The 18,902-nt window shown below is 36.9% G+C and overlaps 1 protein-coding gene across 1 annotated transcript in view; it reads left to right on the top strand.

The window, feature by feature from the left end:
* CAB39 (calcium binding protein 39) overlaps positions 1-18,902 on the top strand; it is an 86,767-nt gene that overhangs the window by 31,152 nt on the left and 36,713 nt on the right. The window contains exon 2 of the mRNA XM_082658831.1: positions 4,625-4,780. Coding sequence (XP_082514957.1) covers positions 4,667-4,780 — 114 coding nt within the window. The 5' untranslated portion in view covers positions 4,625-4,666. The remainder of the gene's footprint in view (positions 1-4,624; positions 4,781-18,902) is intronic.

The following is an 18,902-nucleotide window of genomic DNA, read 5'->3' as shown; positions in this document are numbered from 1 at the left end:
AGGCATACACCACTAATAAACTATCAGGAGCACGCTTACCGCCAGTGTGCGAGATGGTAGGCACGGGTTTCCACAGCCCTCTAAATGCGGACAGTGGCTGGCGTTCTGCCAGTGGCATTGGTAGTTTTGACTCAGCCCAAGGACTCCTACTGAGGTTTATTATGAACCAATTTTTTTTTTGAAGGGATGGGGAAGTGAGTATTTGAAAACTAAATGAATTTTTTCAATTATAGTACGTATTTCTGTCCATTTCCTTCATGAACTCTAGTTATGTCTGAAACATAGTTTAGGCAAAACATAGTTTAAGAAGAAATTTGAATGTACAGAATAGTTGAGTGGCAGTGAAAACCCATATATCCATTTAGATTTAAAAATTAAGATTTTTACCATACTTGCAAGTTTGTGGTACTCTGGCTTAGAGGTAGTTGGCATATTTAGGGAACAGAAAGGACCTCAGCGTGGCTGGACCTCTGTGCGAGCCTCTGTGGGCTGTGCGAGTTGGAGATGGGTAAAGCTATGGTAGGGAATTTGGATTTTACCATAAGGGCAATGAAAAGTTATTGAAGGGCCTTACTCAATGAACTCTTGCTGTTATTGTTCCCTAGAATTCTCTCAAACACGTATGACAAAGGAAGAAAGTGGGAAATGAGAGTCAGGCAGGTGAAAAGTGTCTTGTAACCATCTTATCCTTTGTTTAACCATTGCTACTTCCAGCTTTGGCATCTTCATACTCTTGGGATTGTCAGTTCCAAAACTCAGACATGTACCTGGGTGTTTCACATCCTTCAAGGAGACAGAACCCTGTGAATAGTTCTGCTTGATGGTGGACCAGGCCCCTTTCAAGGCACCGTCTCCACTCCTGGGAGAAAGCAGTGTGGGCTGGAGAGTTCACTCTCAGTGGTGCCTTTGCTATCATTTGAGCACTGTTGGAAGGTCAGGAGTTATTCTGTGAAGGGATTCACTTCTATTACTTGTAAGGACTGAAGTAAGGAGACTGAAGCTTCATGTTCAACCCTTAAACTAAGTTTGTATGTGGTTCCAAATCTTCGTGTGGATTTCAGGTTGTTCTTTATTGTCTCTAAACTTAGTGATTCATGAGATCTAGGTTAGTCATCCATATTTTTTTTTAGCTGTGTGTGTGTGTGTGCACATGCACGTGTGTGTAACATTAAATAGCTTTCTTACTTATAGATCATGATCAAAGTTTGCTGGTTTTATTGGCTCTGACTTTGGAGATGAGTAAGATTAGTAAATTGGCAGCCTTACTTTTCTGTGTCATTCAGCCTTCCATGGAAGTGTTTTATGAATAGTACTTTTTATGTATTAAGGATAGATTGTTTTATATTATTCATTGATTTCTTTACACTTAGTTTTTTTTTTTTTTTTTTTTTTGCGGTACGCAAGCATGTGGGGTCTTCCTGGACCGGGGCACAAACCCGTGTCCCCTGCATCGGCAGGCAGACTCCCAATCACTGTGCCGCCAGGGAAGCCCTACACTTAGTTTTATGTTTATCAAATTATACATGTGAAATTGAAGGACGCAAATAGTTACAAAAAGAGCTTATAAGAAAAAATACCAGTTGCCCACTCTCTTCCTGCTCCCCAGAGGTACTCCCTCTTTTGATCAATTGTTTTGGGATCTTTCTCCCCATCTTTAATGAACATGCTTATATGACACATCCATGATTTCACCATATTATAACATTTGCCTCAATAGCTGCTTTTGTTTTCTTTATTAAAGTCAGGAACACGATAAATACTTAGTAGCTCTGTGCATATTAATCTAACATGTTTATTAAAACTTTTATTTCTTAACGCATTTCTCAGCCTTTTAGCAATCAATGTTCTAGGCACATGTATTGGCTACCTACTTGGTCATCACTTAGCAGCCATTCATGAATTTTAAACTTTTCTATGTTTTCAATTAATTATTTAAAAAGTTGGAACGCTGAGTGGCATACATTAGCATAAGCTTAATGCAAAGCAAACTTAGACATAAGAAATTCTAATGCAGAAGTTTTAAGGGGTATTATTTCCTTGTTTTTGACCCCCCAAATCTGTCTTAGTTGTGTTGATCAAGAATTGGTGGATTTGAGGACGTAAATGAAAGAAATAAAAGGATTTGTTTAATTATTGCACTCAGGCTTTAAAGTAAGAACTATATGATATAGTTTTTATTTATACTTTTTTTTTTTTTTGTGGTATGCGGGACTCTCACTTCTGTGGCCTCTTCCTTTGTGGAGCACAGGCTCCGGACGCGCAGGCTCAGTGGCCACGGCTCACGGGCCCAGCCGCTCTGCGGCATATGGGATCTTCCCGGACCGGGGCACGAACCTGCGTCCCCTGCATCAGCAGGCGGACTCTCAACCACTGCGCCACCAGGGAAACCCAAAGTATAGTTTTATTAGTTTATATGTTCTGTAGAATCTTGACTGCCCAGTGTATTAATTAAGAGGAATGATTGTGTCATGCTTCCCCTTTCCCTCAACAAAAGCATTTTATATATGTATTCTCTTCTGCAGCTGTACTCTTTTTGCTGTGGACCAATATTTGGTGTGTGGTAGGACTTTTTTTTTTTTGGTAGGACTTTTTAAAACCCCCTTTGCCCTGAGAAGTCACTTCTTCCGCTGTTGAGTCAGAGCTGAAAATATCTCTGTTGCATGGCACCCTAACATTTCCTGCAAAATTCCATTAAACATTCCCACCTTTTACCCAGCATTGACTTATAGATCACTGCTATTATTTGTGGAGTACAAACAGGGAAGATTATGGTTTCATAGGACTTATCGTGAGTGTGAATCCACTCTGTTTATAGAGAAGCAGGCTGCATTGCCCCCTACCCTTCTTCAAAAAAAATAAAATAATTTTAAATAAATAAATAAATAAAAAGAAAAAAGTAATGGAAAAGAATGATCCAGAATTTGGGTCCCATCTTGCCAGGTAATCAGAGAGAAAAATGTAACAGCCACCTGTAGTTGATCCAAACTTCTTGTCATAGAAAAAATATTTGGAAGTAAATTTAGAACCTGTGTTTGAGGACATTTCCCTTTGGTTAATGAAGATGTGGTTTTAATGTGATCAAAAGAGGATTTATAAGCTGACAGAAGGTGAACTATATAGGTGATATTTGGGTATAGAGATTGGTCAAAACATCATATCAAAGCATGTCAAGAAATAACATACTTGTTCATGATTTAGTTGTAAGCTTCTTGTTAGCATTCATTTGCACGTTCTTTTCCCCTAAATGTTTATTTGTAAACAGATATGCAGTTCACTGTATCTCATACTTTAGAGAAAAAGCATTCCAATACTTTCTTCCAGTGAAGTCTTAGGCATAGGTCAAAGGAAGTGTTATGATGCTGTTCAACAGAGATATTTTATGTTGATGGGGGAAAAAAACCAAAGTAGGGTTGAGGTATCTGAGACCCACCTCTCCCCACTTTGGCAGAGGTGGGCAGTGGGTGCCAGGGATGGTGAAATATAGGAGTTTGGAACTCACAGTTTGAAAATCACTCATCTAAGTGATCTATAAGGTTCTTCGGAAAAGTGTTGTCTTTTGGTATCTTATATGAGATTGTTTAATGCCTGTGAGTGTAAATTATTTTAGTTTATTTAGTGAAAGAAATTGTAACTTCTGACATGTTCCAAAGTTACTTTCATTGCTTATCTTGTTAACTTTGTTTTTTCATGGTGACCTTTTGGAATAGTTGATGTCCTCCTTTTGCATGATGTAATATTGTGGTTTATGTGGTTGAAATGTTGTTTTCTGCTACCTGCAAAATTTTAAGAACTTCCAGAAGTTCATTGTCCCCAGAATTTGTGCAGTGAGTTCCTTCATGGGATATAGTCATATCCAGGCAGAAAAAGTACACGTTGAAACCGTCACTTAAAGAATTTGAGGATCTGATGGGAGATATGTCCAAGGCTCTGTCCAAGGTTCTCTCCAGCCCTGAGACCATAGGATTGACTGAAGAGGAGGAAGGGTGTACCCACAGGATGCTGAGGAAGCAGCATCAGCATGAACACTGGAAAAGGCGCATCTGGAGAGACCTAGAGAGTGGGTCTGTTGCTAGTGCTTTTTGGCTAAGCTCCTTGCCTAACTTTTTACCTCAGTTTCCTCAACTGTGAAACAGAGATATCTATTAATTGGAGGTATAGTGTGGTGATTAAGGACGCTTTGGATCAAGACAGACCTGAGCTGGTTTTACCCCTTAGTACCTTGAGGCAGTTTCTTAATGTTATTCAACTCATTCAATGTTACCTGTAAATGGGAGTAGAATTAATGTCCTCGGGGAATTGTTTGAAAAGATCCCATAGATGATGGATTCAATTGCTTAATAGGGAGCCTGGCGGTGCTAGTTACCCTCCATCATCAGCACCATCATGTTCCTCCTCAAATGGGTGGTTAGGAGAGCAGGGGATTAAAAAGGTATTTTGAAAAGTACAAAGTGTTCTGTAATTTTATTATCATTTCTTATATATTTGTGGGTTTCCTAGTACTGATTTTGAAAGCGATATAAAGTAACTTTCTCAAACACTGTTTTTCTTCTCAGATTAGGGTTTAGAAAGTATGTCTTCTATCCACCTCACTTTTTCTCTCTTGTACCATGTGCTGTGTCCCCAGGTGAAGCAGGCAGAGCGCAGTGAGGCGCCGGTCGCTGCCGCCATGCCGTTCCCATTTGGAAAATCTCACAAATCTCCTGCAGACATCGTGAAGAACCTGAAGGAGAGCATGGCCGTGCTGGAAAAGCAAGACATCTCTGACAAAAAAGCGGAAAAGGTGTGTGTTTGGCTTTATTTTATATTTTTAATCTTTTGATTAGGAGCAAATGTAAGACAAGTTATGAGGTGATTTCTAAAAATCAGTAAATCTCAATTTGGGTTTATTTGGGGTTTTTAAAATTTAGTCCTAAAGTGGCATTTGCTGGTGCTTAAACACCACGTGTTTTCTCCTGTACTGCCATCTAACAAATACATTTTTGACTTTTTTCTCAGTTTTTCATTTGAGGTTTGCAATTCTATTTAAATTTCGGGGTTTTTTTTTCATTGTTGATATAGTTTATCTCATTTCTGAAATCAGTGTTTCCACGGGTAGTCCTCTTAGGGAGATAACCTCTCCTGATTTTCTTTTTGTGTTCTCTGTATCCATGACAAGTATCTTCTTCTACCCAGTCACCACAGGCCAAAACCTGACTTTCATACCAATCTGTCCCCCCCCCAAAAATAATCATCTTTCAATAAATAGTATGAACCCCTACTTCCTAAGGGGTTTATGAATTGATCCCAACTTCCATTCCTACTTCACGAAAATCCTCATGACCTTTTTTATGGACCTTAGCAGTAGCCTCTTTAGGGCTCTTTCTGAAATATCTCCCCTGCTTTAAACCTTCAGTTCAGCCTTCTCACATAGTACACGAGACCCTTTGTGACCTGGCCTGTGCTTCTCTAGGTGAATTTCAACCCCTTTCTCCCTTTTTCTGTATGCTCTAACAATCTCAGCTTGTCTCTGTTCATTGAAAGCAATTAATAGCAAACAATTAGCCATACTGTCTTTGTCTTGTTTTCACCCCTGCACCATTTTCCCCTCAGCCCCCATTCATTTTTCAGAACCACCCAATTCATTTCTTTTTCCCGTATGGCTTCCCAGAATATTCCCTCTCCCGACCTTACCCTTACACTCTAAAATGAATCTACCATTTGGCCACCTCCTTTGGAAATGGCAGGAGTGCTGCCATCTTCAACATGAATTTATTTGTGTCATATTTTTTCTTCCTTACTAGACCTTGAGCTCTTTGACCCATGTGTCATTTCTGGCCCACCTGTGCCCTCCACAGTACCTGTCTCCCATGGGCTGGATGCCTGATGATTCACTGGATGAGTGTTTTGATTGGAACAGGATTTTCCATCCTATCTTTTATTTTAGCAGGTTGTTTTTTGTTTTGAGTTGACACTTAAACTGCTTAATTTCTACCATCTTTTTAAGTCTAAGACTGTGGTTTACCTGTATTCTTATAAAGAAAGGAATTTCGCGCTCGTGGGATTAAGATTTGTAATTATAGGCTATTTAGTTGTATCTTTCTGTCACTGGAAGCAATCTACAATTAGTGAAATTTTCTATAATTCAATTTTACTTTAGATCTTCCATGGAAATTCTAGACAGTTTCTTGCGTACCTTAGTAAGAGATGTAGATAAATGTTAATAATATGATGAAACTAACTTCTTTTAAAGATGGCTGTTATGTTATTTTGGTTGAAGTATATGAAGAAAATCTGGCCTCATACAGATGCATAATTGGAAAAGAGAGGAGTATTTTAATAGCCTTTCAGATAATTTTGAATATTTTTTGATACCACAGCAAAATTCAACAGTTGATAGTTTCTTGGTTGTAATAGACTCAAACTGTATAAATGAACTTTTCGTACTCAGTACTTTGAAAAGGTCCTTTATCCATGCATGACTTTGTAACATGCACTGGTCATTTAGAAAATATTGGATCACTGAGTTACATACATCTTCCAAACGTTGACACATTATTCAGTATCAAAAATTCACATTTTAAAATATCACCACTGTGATCTCATCAGAAAAGTATAAGTTTTGGAAAGTGGTCAAACTTACTTATGTTGTATTCAAATTTCAAAATTCAAATCTGGCAACAAATACTGTTCGTTGGTTGTTTTCCTTAAGGATACAGGTTCACTTTGTTTATTTTTGAGAAAATGTCTGCAAATATACAAGCCGGAATAATTTGTCAGTTTTTCTTTCAAGGAAAAGTGATGTTCCATAAAGAAAATGGTTTGTTCAGCTCATAGCTCAAACATTATCATACAAGTACTTTTCTTCAAGACAAGCAGTCTTCAGTAAGGGGCAGAAGGTGCTTTATGTGTACTTCCTATTTATCACACCAAGTGTTAAAAAGTTGTATGTATACTCAGGTCAAAATTTAATAAAATGAATTTTTTTCCTGCTTTCTCATGACACTCTTAAGTGAAACAGTTTTTTGAAGCTGAGTGCGTGATGATGAAAACTACAACGATAACTACTACAGTTTGTTGTCACTGCCTTGACTTAAGCTAGAGGTCAACACCATCAGTGCAAATGGCAACGGTGGAAAAAGGCAAATTATGTGTTTACATTGATATGAAAGCAGTTTTGACCTCATGGACCCCTTGAAAGGGTCTCAGGGAACCTTTTTTGGTAACACAGAGGTTGAGAATTCTTGCTCTAAACATAAGCAAGAATAGACCTCCTGCTAAATAAAGCAAAGAAAATTAGTTAAATTTATGAAAAATAAATTTTATTTCAAAGGAAGGGGACAACTCTGAAGATTGAGGAGCAATCAATGCAAATTACTTTCCTGAAATAGATTAGAAATAGGGAGGAAAACTCTGAACTTTCTGATTTCACTGTCTTATCAAGATTCAGAAGGAAATAGCACTAATGCAAATGGTGAAGAGGGAATGAGAACTGAAAACAATGGAGAGATGAAAATACAACCTCTAAATTAAAAACCACGAAAAGCAACTTCGACATCATACTTAAGACTGAAAACTTGAATGTAGTCCCATTAAAACCAGGGTGCTTGCTATGACTTTTTATCTAGAGTTGTTCTGGAAATTCTAGGCAACGCATAAAGAAACAGTTTAGAAATAAAAAACACAGCTATTTAAAATAAAGAGGGGAAATTACAATGTTGAGATATTCATATATCTTTACAAAACACAAGAGAATCAGTGTGAAAATGAGAGTTCACTAGGGCAGCTAAATACAAAATGCATAGCTTCCCTAAATACCATCAAAACGATCTAGAAATTGTAATTTTTTTTTAAAAAGTATTTTATTTACAGTAGCAACAACAAAAAAATAAGGTGTCTGGGAATACTTTCATCAGGAAGTATGCAGAACCTATATGAAGAGAACTATAAAACCTTATTCAGAGGTACAAAAGAATACTTGGTCCATGTTATTGGATGGAATATAGTTAAGATGCCATTTCTTATCAAATTAATTTTTAAGCTTAAAGCAGTTCCATTCACATCACAGCAGGATCTTTTTGTACCCTGACAAAAAATGATTCTGAAGTTGTGGAAGAGTTAATACAGTAGCTACAGAGTTGTGCTGGAATTTAAGGAATATGAATTCTACTTTGTTTTGAAGCAAAACACACATTTCACACATCCACTCACAGTCTTTCCAATCATGGTTAATGATACGCCATCCTTCTAGTTGTTCAGGCCAAAAGTCTTGAGTCATCCATGACTCCTTTCACACTTCCCAGATCCAATTCATGAGCAAATACATCCACTTTATTGCGGGGGGGAAGGGGGGTGTTAAAAAGCCAGACTCTAATGACCACTTCACCCCGTTTTCTTAGTCACTACCTGGGTCTGAGCTACCATTATCTTTGCTCCGGATTACTGTAGTATTCTTCTAACTGGTCTCCCTTGCCTTTCCACAACCATAGTGATTCTTTCAAAACATGAGTCAAATAATATTTCCCTTAGAGTAAAAGTCAGAATCCTTACAAGGGCTGAACTAAGTTCTACAGGTCAAATCCTGCCTAGGCCTGTTTTTGTAAGGCTCATGAGCTAAGAATGGTTTTTACATTTCTAAAGGGTTGGTTTAAAAAGCAAAGAAGATTATGCAACAGAGACTTTATGTGGCCTATAAAGCTTAAAATATTTCCTGTCTGGTGCTTTTACCAAAAAATAAATGCCCACCCTTGCCCTGGTCAGTCAGGCCTGTGACCTCAATGGTCCCTTCTCCTAGTATTCCCCCCACATTGGCTTGCTTTTCCTTGTGTACTTCAGTCACACTCCTGCCTTATGGCTTTTGCATTGGGCTGTCCCCTTTACCTAGAATGTTCTTTCTCCAACTCTCTGCTTGGCTAACTCCCTTATTGCCTTCAAGTCTTTGCTTAAATGTCACTTTTCACCCAACCCCCTATTTAAAATGCAGCCTAGTCCCCGGCATTCCTGTTCCCCCGGTCTTGCTCTGGTTTTCTGTGTATCACTTAACACCTTTAATATACTTAATGATTTTTTTTTTTGTTGTTTTTACTAGTTCTTCCCTCTGTTAGAACATAAGCCTTCCAAAGACAGCTCAATAATTATTTTTTATTTATTGAAAATGGAATACAGAGTTAACATAGTTCTGTCAAGATAACTCTTCTAAACTCTTAATTCTACTGAATAGGATAAAACATGTATTACTGAGAATGTTGTAATAATTTGTATGTTGAGTTTATGACCAATAAGAGGGTATCCCAGCCAGATGTCTTCTGAACTTTATGATGGTGACCAAGTATCACATTCCCTTGTAGTGCTACCACCCACAGAAATATTGAGATAAATGACCCTTCTCAAGAGATCTATCCTGTTGGTCCTAGTATCTTCCATATAGTTTTGTGTTTATTAATTATCTTCCCCTGTAATTCAGGATGCTTAGTGGACACTTTTCCTGATTGGATGAATAATTATACCCAGTGAATCTGATTAGTGGATAACTCTGAGCACCTAGGCAGGGTTTTGGTGATCTGTTGCAGGATACTGTCCCCAACTTTAAACTTTTAATAACATTTATTGTCACTGATTTATCTGAGGAGAATTAAAAGGTTTAATTAGCGGAGCTTGTGAATGATAAAAATTGGAGAAGGATAGGAAACTCTATAGGTGACTAAATCAGGCACCAAAGAAGGGTCAATGAGCTGGGGGTAGTGGGGCAGGAGTTGGAGGAAGGACATGATTGTAACTGATAAAATGCAGTACAGATGAAAGTATAGCTCTGTACTAGGGTCTAAACAGATGAGATACCAAAGGAGAAAATACAACATAATTACTAAAAATATTTGATTAAACCAAAAGAAGGCAGAAAAAGGGAAAAATGGCTTTAAGGAACAGATGGAACAAATGGAAAACAAATAGCAAGATGATAAACTCAAATGTACCATATCAATAATCACATTAAGTATAGATGGTCTGAACACCCCAATTAAAAGGCAGAGATTGTCAGGTTGGACAAAAAAGTCCTATCTGGATGGACCTAGAGATTATCATATTAAGTGAAGTAAGTCAGAGAAAGACAAATATCATATGATATCACTTACGTGAAATCTAAAAAAAAAATGATGTAAATGAATTTATTTACAAACCAGAAATAGACTCACAAACATAGAAAATAAATTTATGGTTACCAAAGCGGGGGTATAGCAGGGATAAATTAGGAGTTTGGGATTAACATACACACATCACTATATATAAAACAGATAAACAACAGGAACCTACTGTATAGCACAGGGAACTGTATTCAATATCTTATAATAACCTATAATGGAAAAGAATCTGAAAAAGAATATTATATATATGTATAACTGAATCACTTTGCTGTACACCTGAAACTAACACAACTTTGTAAATGAACTATATTTTGATTTTAAAAAATGGTTAAAAAAAAGAGAAAAAATCCTAACTATATGTGCCTACAAGAAATGTACTTAAAGTGACAATGACACAATTAGGTTACAAGTAAAAGGATGGAGAAAGATATACCATGTTAACACTTGTCAAAAGAAAACTGGAGGGGCTCTATTAATATCAGACAAAAATAGATTTCAGAGCAAAGAATATTATCCAGGATAGTTATTTCATGATAAAATAGGGGTCAGTTAATCCAAGGGACATAACAATCTTAAATGTTTATGCACCTAATAACAGCTTTAAAATAAAGCAAAATAAAGCAAAAACTGATAAAACAAGAAGATGAAACCATCAAATCCACAATTATAATTGGAGATTTCAGTACCCCAATCTCAATGACTGATAGAAGTAGGCAGAAAATCAGCTAGTAAAAGGCTAAATGTATGTGACATGTACCTGTGATCACAGTGGAATTAAATTAGACATCAATAACAGAAAGAGCCTTGGAAATATTCCAAAATATTTGGAAACTAAATATCATACTTACAAATAATTCATGGATCAAAGTTATTTGAGTGGAATAAAAACATAGCAGAGCTAGTGAGATGTTGCTAAAGCATTACTCAGAAATTTTATAGCACTGAATGCATATGATAGAAAAGAAGAAAGGTCTCAGCTTCTACCTTAAGAAAGTAGAAAAAGGAGAGCAAATTGTAAAGTAAGGAGAAAGGATATAAATAAAGATCAAAGCAGAAATTAGTTAAATAAAAGCCAGAGCAAAAAATAAAACCAAAACTGGTTCTATCAGAAGTTGAATAAAATTGATAAAATCTAGCTAAGACTCATCAGGAGATAAAAACAATTGCCAATATCTGGAATAAGAGAGCTGACATCACTACAGATTCTACAGGTATTAAAAGGGTAATAAGGAAATATTATGAACAACTACTTGCCAATAAATTTAACAACTTAGATGAAATAGGCAAATTCCTTGAAAGACACAAATGGCTCAAACTCACTCAAGAAAAAAATAGATAACCTTAATAGCCCTGTATCTATTAAAGTAATTCAAAATTTAGTTAATCTTCCCACAAAGAAAAATCTAGGCACAGATGGCTTCACTAGAGATTTCTACCAAACATTTAAGGGAAATATAACACAATTTCTACACAAACTTTTCCAGAAAATTTATGAGGAATAGTTCTTAACTCATTCTATGAGTCCACGATTATCCTGATACCCAAATCAAAGACATGACAAGAAAACAACAGACTAATATCCCTCATGGACATAGACGCAAAAATTCTAAACCAAATTTTAGCATTCCTGATAAAAACTCTGCAAACTAGGATAGAAGAGAACTTCCTTGACCTAGTAAAGGGCATCTATAAAAACCCTATGGGTAGAGAATGGACTTGAGGACAGCGGGAGTGGGAAGGGTAAGCTGGGATGAAGTGAGAGAGTGGCATGGACATACATACACTACCAAATGTAAAATAGCTAGTGGGAAGTAGGTGCATAGCACAGGGAGTTCAGCTGTGGGCTTTGTGACCACCTAGAGGGATGGGATAGGGAGGGTGGGAGGGAGGCGCAAGATGGAGGTGATATGGGGATATATGTATATGTATAGCTAATTCACTTGTTATAAAGCAGAAACTAACACACCATTGTAAAGCAATTATACTCCAATAAAGATGTTAAAAAAAATCCTACAGGTAGCATTATACGTAATGGTAAAAGGCTCATTTATCTCTAAGATCACTAATAAGACAGGGATGTCCACTTTCACCTCTTCTATTCAACTTTGTACTTGTAGATTGCAGACTATGCAGTCAGGCAAGAAAAGGAAATAAAAGGCATGGAAAGAAAGAAGTAAAAACCTGTATTGATGACATGATCACCTACTCAGAAATGAAGGAATCTACAAAAACCGTAGTTGAGTTACTGTATGAGTTTAGCAAGGTTACAGGTTATAATATTGATATACAAAGAGCAATTGTATTTCTCTGTAGTAGAAATGACAGAACCAAAGTTGAAATTTAAGAGTATCATTTGGAATAGCATCAAAAAATATGAAACAGAGATACTCTGACAAAAGAAATGAAAGACCTGCACACTAAAAACTACAAAATATTGCTAAGAGAATGAAAGACCTTAGTAAGCGAGAGATACACTTTATTCATGGGTTGGAAGACTCAATATTGTTAAAATGTCAGTTCCCTCCCAAATGATTTATAACTTCATTGTAATCCCAGTGGACTTTTTAATAGAAATTGACAAGTTGGTTCTAAAATATATATGCAAATGCAAAAGACCTAGAATAAAACAGCTTGGAACAAAAAGTTGGAGGGTTCACACCATCTGATTTCAAGAATTATAAAGCTGGAGTAATCAAAGCAGTGTGATATCAACATAAAGACATATTAGATAGACAAATAGATCAGTAGAACAGAATAGAGAATCCAGAAAGAAACCTACACATGTATGGACAATTTTTGACAAAGGTGAGAATGCAATTCAGTGGAGAAAGGACAGTAGTTTCAACAATTGGTGCTGAAACAATTTGATAGCCACGTGCAAAAAATATGTTGGACCCATGCCTCATACCATATACACAAATTGATTCAAAATGGATCACACAACTAAATGTAAAACCTAAAATTATAAAGCTTATAGAGAACAGGAGAAAAATCTTCATGACCTTGGGATAGGCAAAGAATTCTTAGATATGACACCAAAAGCATACTCAATAAAAGAAAAAAATAATAAGTTGGAATTCACCAACACTAAAACCTTCAACTCTTCAGAAGACACTGTTGAAAGCATGAAAAGACAAGTCACAGACTGAGGAAAATTTTTGCAAAGCATATATTTGATAAAAGGTTACATTGAGAATATGTGAAAAAAGAAAACAAACAATCCAGTAAAAAAAAAAAAAAAGGATTAAGTATACAGTTCACCAAAGCTGATACACAGATTTCAGATAAGCACTTGAAAAGATATTAATCTTAGCAAATTGCAAAGTAAAGCTATGATGAGATACCACTTCACACCTATCAGAATGGCTAAAATTGAAAATACTGGCTATATCAAATGCTGGTGGTTATGCAGAGCAACTGGAACTGCTGGTGGGAAAGTAAGATAATACAACCACTTTGGAACAAAGTTTGGCCGTTTCTTGAAAAGCTAAACTTACATCTAGCCATTTCACTCCTAGGTATTTACCCAAGAGAACAAGAAATACATGTCCATACAAAGACTTCTACATAAATGTTCATAGCAACTTTATTTGGAATATCCAAAACAGGAAATTGCCCAGGTCTGTGAATAAACCTGTTGTGACACATCCATAGAATAGAATACTACTCAGCAATAAAAAGGAATGAACTATTGCTGTACACAACAATATGAATGAATCTCAAAATAATTGTGTTGAGTGAAAGAAGCCAGACTATAAATAGTACATAATGTATGATTCTGTTTATACAAAACTCTGTGAATAGCCGTAATGACAGAAAACAGATCAGCGATTGCTTTGGGGTTGGCAGGGATGTATGTGGAGGGTTAGAGTGGGGTTGGTGGTATGAGGGGATCACAGTGGAATCATGGTGGTGATGGGCATGTTCACTGTCTCGAGGGCTTCAGAGATGTGTACAAAAGACCAAAGTTATCAAATTGTACTCTTTTAAATATGTGTGCTTTGTTGTATGTTAATTATAACTCAATGAAGAGAGTAAAAGACTATCCGTGTACCAACTGAGATATAGGTGGCTTAGAAACCACAGATGTTTGCCTTGAGAATAAATAGATCATGTAATAAAGCACCTAAAAAAGACTATTGAAAACCTAGGTTGCAATAATAGAAAAACACTAAATTCAAAATGATCATCTTCTGCTCTGTGTAGATAATAAGTCCATATTTGAGGATGTAGAGAAACCAGAGTGTATTGAGAGGGGAGTGACCAGGTTAGTACAGAAATTCAAAGTTCTGCCATGAGAAACAGTTGAATGAACTGGAGGTGTGATGTAGAGAAAGAATAAAATTTGAGCCCTAGAGCTCTTAGTAAAATGTTTTTAGGGGATCATCTAATATCAGATAAGGGAAGCTTCCAGACAGTGACAGGAGATAGAATTAAGGCCCTGTGAGTGGAGGAAAAACAGGGAGTCCAATTTCATCCTGATATTAGGGAAAATAATAAGTAGAAGTTGGCTTCCATGGGAGATCGCAAGGTTCCTGTTTCTGGATGTGTATTGGTGTGGGCTAGGTGGTCACTTAGGTCTTTTAGAAGGAATTCAAACTTTGTACGATTGACACATTGTTATATCCAACACCATATTTTGCAAGGTGCCTTTGTAGAGAATAGGCCTCCGTCTTATTTTGAGGTAGAATTATTTGTTGTTATTATTCTCACGATCCACATGAAGAAAGCTCTTGTTTCCTAGAACACCTGTTATATTAGAATCAGAGGTGGTATTCACTCCTAGCTCTGCCAAACCCATGGTAAAATTTTGTCTGTTTTTGCTTTATTCATTATATCCATGGGCATTTTCTCACTCATTTCTTGTGATCTTGTAGACAAAATGATAAATATAACGTTTGAGTGTTTCTTTCTTTGTAGTGTGTTGATGTTTTTACTTGTTCTGTATGGTACACAGTTGCCATATTAAGACTTGTCTATAATACAAATAGATTACTCCCTTAGGAACTGTGCCATACCTTTTAAAGAGAATTTGAAAACTACTTTCCTTATACTTTTAGAAAACACGGTTTATCTTACCATCCCTATTTTTAGGTAATTGGGGCATGGGCGTGGGGTGGAGTGGAATTTGTTCTTTCATTGCTGACAGCCCCATAGATCTGCATACATAATGACTGGTTACACACTCTGCCCACTGCATGCTATGTAAAGGAGGTATAGCTGCCTTGCTCAGCTTATCCTTGGTTCCCTTCATCACTGTGAATGCATGTGTTCACAGTGTTGAATAGCTATATTCACTCATTTCATGAGAGGAGTAAGTTTGCTGGCATATTTAAGAGGGGGGAAGGGAATAGCCTTTTCATAGCATAGCCATCTAACAGTGACTCATGGTTACTAAACTTGTTTACAGTAATCTTTGACACCAGAAGGTTATTAATAGGTTTTTTTTTTAGTCCATGATCTTTCAGCTTAGTATACTCAGACATTTTCTTTAGTGGAGAGACACATATGTGTGTAGGATTTTTTTTTAATTTAGAAATTAATATGATAATAGAATTGGTCTCATTATTAAGTATTTGGCACCAGCAATATTTCTCAGTTTACTTTTAGATTCCGTCTCACATCCTTTATCTTAATTTACTTTAAGAACTTCCTTTTTTTAATGAGATCATCTAATCCCTTTTTGAGAATGAATTAATATTTAAGGCAGTAAAATAGATTGATATATATTTAGAGGACTTTGTTTAAAATGATTCTTTTGCTAAAGAGTGGGTATAGTGGGATAGGGAGGGTGGGAGGAGGGAGATGAAAGAGGAGAGAGATATGGGAACATATGTATATGTATAACTGATTCACTTTGTTATAAAGCAGAAATTAACACACCATTGTAAAGCAATTATACTCCAATAAAGATGTAAAAAAAAAGTGGGTATAAAGAAACTCAAAAAAAGAGAAGAATATAAGACAAAATAATAAATGATTTAAGCCTCCTCCTCCTCAAAAAATCTGGGTTCTTTGAGGCATTTCTCAATAATAATAACTAGTTACGTGTAAATTATACATGTAAATTATAAGTTACGTGTAAATTATACACTTGATTGTGTAAACTAATAGGGAACAGAAGCAAGGAAAATTCTGCTTAATCATTTCAAAATTGCTTCTAAAAAAGATGACTATAAAGAATGATTTGCATTTGAATTATGTTTCCTTATGCTGAGCTCCATCCTTACAGTAGTTAGCAGGACAGCTTTTTTTGCAAAAGATAACAATAAGAGTAATTACTGTCATCACTTCCATTGTCATCTTTTGCAGAAGATTCCCAACTTGATTGAATTCATAGACATTTTAGTGCCCTTATATATATATATGGGCAGATAGATGGACACGTGGATCAAGTTTTGTCCCTGTTCTTAAGGAGTTTATAAGCTAGTAGAGGAAATAGGTATGTAAAACAATATAGTGTAGAGATACTTGGAGGTATGAGTGAAATTCTATGGGAACCAAGAGGATAAAGCAGTTACTACCTCTGTCAGAGACGGGTACATTAGATAGCATTAGGTGACATTTGAAGTGGTTTAAAGGTGTTTGGCAGGCAGAGAGTGAGAGGGAACAGAATGTGAAACAGACTAAAGCATGGCATATCCAGAAAACAGTGACAAGTTTAGGGTGACTATAGGAGTTACTAGAGGAGAATGGTAGGAAGTGAAGCTAGAGATGTAGATTGTGGTAGATTGAAAAGTGCCTTATTTACAACCTAAAGATAGACTGAGGGAGCTGAAGAAATCTGCAGTTGTTGTTGTCCTGCTTTGTTTTAAATCTTTATCGTTAGATAATTTTTAATTCACAGGAAGGTGCAAAAAAGTATACAGGGTGATCCCATGTACCTTATACCCAGTTTCCCGCAATGTTAACATCTTACATAACTATATACAGTATCAAGACCAGGAAGTTGACGTTGGTGTAGTCCACAGGCCTTATTCACATTTCACCAGCTTTACAGTTTTGTGAGTGTATGTGTGTAGCTCTGTGCAGTTTTATCACACGTGTAACCACTACCACAATCAAGATGCAGAGCTCTTCCATAACCGCAAGGCCCCCTCCTGCTATCCCATTATAGCCACACCCATCTCCTCTCCCCCATCTCTAACCCTTGCTGGCAACCACTAATCTGTTCTCCCAACCTATAATTTTGTTATTTCAAGAATGTTTTGTAAATAGAATCCTATAGTATGTAACATTTTGAGATTGGCTTTTTTGCCCATTCACCTTAATTCCCCATATATCTGTGCAAGTAGTTGTGAATATCAGTAATTACTTTTGATTGCTGAGTAGTATTCCATTCCATGAATGTACCATAGTGTGTACATAGGGTAAATGTTTAACCATTCACCCTTTGAAGGACATCTAGAGTGTTTCCAGTTTGGGCTATTACAAATAAAGCTACTATGAACATTTTCATACAGGTTTTGTGTGAGCATAAGTTTTGCTTTCTGTAGGATAAATGCCCAAGAGTACAATTCTTGGGTAAGATCATGTTTAGTTTTTTTTTTTTTTTTTTTTTTTTTTTGCGGTACGCGGGCCTCTCACTGCTGTGTCCTCTCCCGCTGCAGAGCACAGGTTCTGGACGCACAGGCTCAGCGGCCATGGCTCACGGGCCCATCCTCCCGGACCGGGGCGTGAACCCGTGTCCCCTGCATCGGCAGGCGGACTCTCAACCACTGCACCACCAGGGAAACCCCATGTTTAGTTTTATAAGAAACCCACCAACCTCTTTCCCATTACATTCCTACTAGTAATGTTTCAAAGTCAGAGATGGGGTGAGATTGGAAGTGTTGTAAAGATAGACATAATGGCAAAAGATTAACTTGATAAGAGGACTCTGATGACAAGGAAAGCTTAAGGGTAAGGAGGAGAAGCAAGATGTGAGACTAGATTTCTGAGGGAGGATTGAAAGGATTTGATGGGTGTCCACATTTAACTTCAGGTTCACATATCCTTTGGCCTTTACTTCTACCCACCAGATATTTTTCAGAGCATGAGTGAATAAACTGTGGCCCAGGTCAGCCCATTACTTGGTTTTGTAAATAAAGTTCTATTGGAACACAGCCATACCCATTCATTGACACATGGTCTGTGGCTGTTCTCCTGCTGCAGTGGCAGAGTTGAGTAGTTGTGACAAAAACCATATGACCCACGAAAAGAGAGCTACGTACATATCTAAAGAAACTTGATAAGATACTTCTTTTAAAATTTTATTTATTTATTTTTGACTGTGTTGCGTCTTGGTTGCAGCGTGCGGGCTTCTCATTGCAGTGGCTTCTCTTGTTGGGGAGCACAGGCTCTAGGCTCACGGGCTTCAGTAGTTGTGGCATGTGGGCTCTAGAGCGCAGGCTCAGTAGTTGTGGTGCACGGGCTTAGTTGCTCTGCGGCATGTGGGATCTTCCCGGACCAGGGCTCGAACCCATATCCCCTGCACTGGCAAGTGGATTCTTAACCACTGCACCACCAGAGAAGTCCTGATAAGATACTCTTGATGAGATAGATTATAACAGGATTCTTATTGCGTGAGAAATCGGGGGTGTGGTGTGCAAGGCAAGTGTTGTTCTGTGTTTGTTTTGCCTTGTTTTTTAAGGGTGTTTTTTTTTACCCATTTTTAAAAATTGAAGTATAGTTAATTTACAATGTTGTGTTAGTTTCAGGTGTACAACAAAGTGATTCAGAAATATATATGTGTGTGTATATTCTTTTTCAGATTCTTTTCCATTATAGGTTATTACAAGGTATTGA

This window comes from Grampus griseus, assembly GCF_964374135.1.
Source record: "Grampus griseus genome assembly, chromosome: 7".
NCBI classification, from domain to species: domain Eukaryota; kingdom Metazoa; phylum Chordata; class Mammalia; order Artiodactyla; family Delphinidae; genus Grampus; species Grampus griseus.
Note: the sequence above shows the minus strand (reverse complement) of the source record. Positions and strands in the feature narration are given on the sequence as shown.